The sequence below is a fragment of the Pelmatolapia mariae genome, linkage group LG6 (assembly GCF_036321145.2).
Source record: "Pelmatolapia mariae isolate MD_Pm_ZW linkage group LG6, Pm_UMD_F_2, whole genome shotgun sequence".
In the NCBI taxonomy this organism is placed as follows: Eukaryota; Metazoa; Chordata; class Actinopteri; order Cichliformes; family Cichlidae; genus Pelmatolapia; species Pelmatolapia mariae.
The window spans coordinates 16,394,895-16,397,475 of NC_086232.1; the positions used below are offsets into that span (position 1 = coordinate 16,394,895).

Here is a 2,581-nt window from a genome sequence, read left to right on the forward strand (position 1 = left end):
GAGGTGAGTGGATCTTGATCAGAGTAGCTGTCTCATTTATACTCAAACTGTCACGTGTTTTTTCTTGATAAATAGCCATCACAAATTGCCACATGACTTAATAACTGTTGCATTTGCAAGTTTTTACAAGCCACCCACAAAAGCGCGGTGCATCCAAGAAATAAGGCTGCACTCCTATAGGGCATGACAGATTTGTGTTTGCCGCACTGAAAGATAATTGCGGCATTGCTCGTTACAGTATGTGGCTCTGGTTCCTGCGTTCATTGTATTCCAAGACCTCTTAAAAGGAAATCCACCCCATCAGAAGCGCATTGTGCTCTTGGATAGAAGCCAAGCCTTCAGAGTCAATATCTGCAATCACCCCAAGCAAACCTATGTGCCACCAGCAAGTGTTCTGTCAAAACTCCGGTGTAACTGTGAGGTTTTTGGTAACTGGCTGATATTTAACATAAATGGTGGACTTTTCAAAGTTAAACCACATAAAAAAAACTTTCAATGTATGAATTAATTAAAATGAGGGCTGTCCCTCAGTGACTTCTCACGTGTAGATTTGCATTTTACAGAGCTTACTTGTGATTTTGACTAATGCAGACTTAATACTAATACTACTAATAGAGCACACAATATAAACTACTGGCTAATAGTTAATAGACTATTACATGAGCCACAACTAATGTCCATATCTACTTTTTGTTCCACAGATTGACTCTGGTTCTTTTAGTCATGAACACAGCAGAACAATTAAACATGACTCAAGTAGAAGATTATCAGCTTCAACCTTCTAACTGCTGCTCAACCGCGTACACAGTGTATGGTGAGAACTTTCTCATGGAGGATGACAGCACAAGGCTGGTTGCAGTTCAAGTTATCCTCATCCTTGCTTACAGCACAATCATCTTGTTTGGAGTCACTGGGAACTCCTTGGTGATATATGTCGTCTACAAGTTCAAAAATCTGCGGACTGTGACCAATTTCTTTATCGTAAACTTGGCTGTTGCTGACTTGCTCGTAAACACGCTGTGCTTACCTTTCACCCTTGTCAACACCCTCTATGGCAAATGGATGTTTGGTCAGGTGTTGTGCTTCATGCTACCCTGTGCTCAAGGCATGGCTGTGCACGTGTCCACCATCACTCTGAATATCATTGCTCTGGACCGCCACAGGAACATTGTCTACCACATGGAGACTAAGATGTCCAAAGACATGTGTGCTGTTGTTATCGTCATCACGTGGGCCGTCAGTGCCCTGTTGGCTAGTCCCCTTGCCATTTTCAGGGAGTACGAGATGCTTGATCTGTCACCGGCCGATACTCTTCACGTGTGTGCGGAGAAGTGGCCGGGAAGCAGCATGAATGGAGCCATCTACAGTATATCGATGCTTCTGGTTCAGTACTGTTTGCCTTTAATAATCAACTCTGTCGCTTACATTCGCATCTGGAATAAACTGAAGAATCACATGGCTCATCGAAACGATCGAAATGACCGTAATCAGCGAAGGAAGAAGACCACCAAGATGCTCCTGACCATGGTGGTGGTCTTTGCCGTCAGCTGGTTGCCTTTCCACGCCTTCCAGTTGGCCGTTGACATCGACAGCAGCGTGCCGTACATGAAGGACTTCAAGCTGCTTTTCACTGTGTTCCATATCATAGCGATGTGCTCAACATTCGTCAACCCCATCCTGTACGGCTGGATGAACAACAACTACAGGATGGCTTTTATGTCTGTGTTTAAGTGTTACCCGCTTTCCAGCGTGACCGCAAGATGCTCCAAAGCCAGAGAGACACAGAAAGACGAAGATGGGGTTTGTACTGATTGTAAATCAACAAATGTCTAAAGTTGCACAATTTAAGGGAATGGACTGATAATTAGCTGTTCAAATGTGAAGTGTGTATTTTATGTTTATTTTGGGCATTTTGACCACACATAATAATGGATGATTAAAAGGACTTTTTAAATGTTTTAAAGGGCTTAAACTTTAAAGTAGTTAACTTCTAACATCAAATAGAGCAACAAAGGGGGGTATCATTAACACACCTGTGAAACTGTACTCATGGCTTCGTGACATACATGTATATGTCTTAAAATACTGCAGGATCCAATCTGCCATCCGCAATATACTGGTGTTATCTACATTTTTGCAGTCTGAAAAATAACTGACAAATACGCGCTGTAATAATGAACTTCTTCTCAATTTTGATTTCTGTTGCAACGCCACCAGTACAGCTCTCTTACAATATCTGCATAACATGAATTGATTTTTAGCTTTTCTGATTTTTTCTTTATTAACATTGTTTGAAGTTTATTTGAATTCTTGGTTCGGCTCCCACCCTTAAGTTACCACAAAAGCTTCTCAAATATCAGAATAAGCTTCCTCGACACTAGAATGAAACAACAATATATTATTGTGACAAAAAAGCTGAAAACCAAAAAACCTCCCCCACTCTCAAAATCTCATGTTTTTCTGATCGTTCATCCTAATAATTTATTTTCCTGCTCACGCTGATGCCAGGCTGCACAGACTTTAATGGCGTATTTATTGACACATTTTACTGAAATGTAGCAAAGTCTTGACATGTTTAATT

General features: G+C 41.1%; 1 protein-coding gene across 1 annotated transcript; it reads left to right on the top strand.

Annotated features, from left to right (window-relative positions):
• Positions 1-723: 723 nt before the first annotated feature.
• npy2r (neuropeptide Y receptor Y2) lies at positions 724-1,833 on the top strand. The gene has a single exon (XM_063475196.1). It carries the CDS (start codon positions 724-726, stop codon positions 1,831-1,833), a length of 1,110 nt encoding a protein of 369 aa, XP_063331266.1.
• Positions 1,834-2,581: the final 748 nt, after the last annotated feature.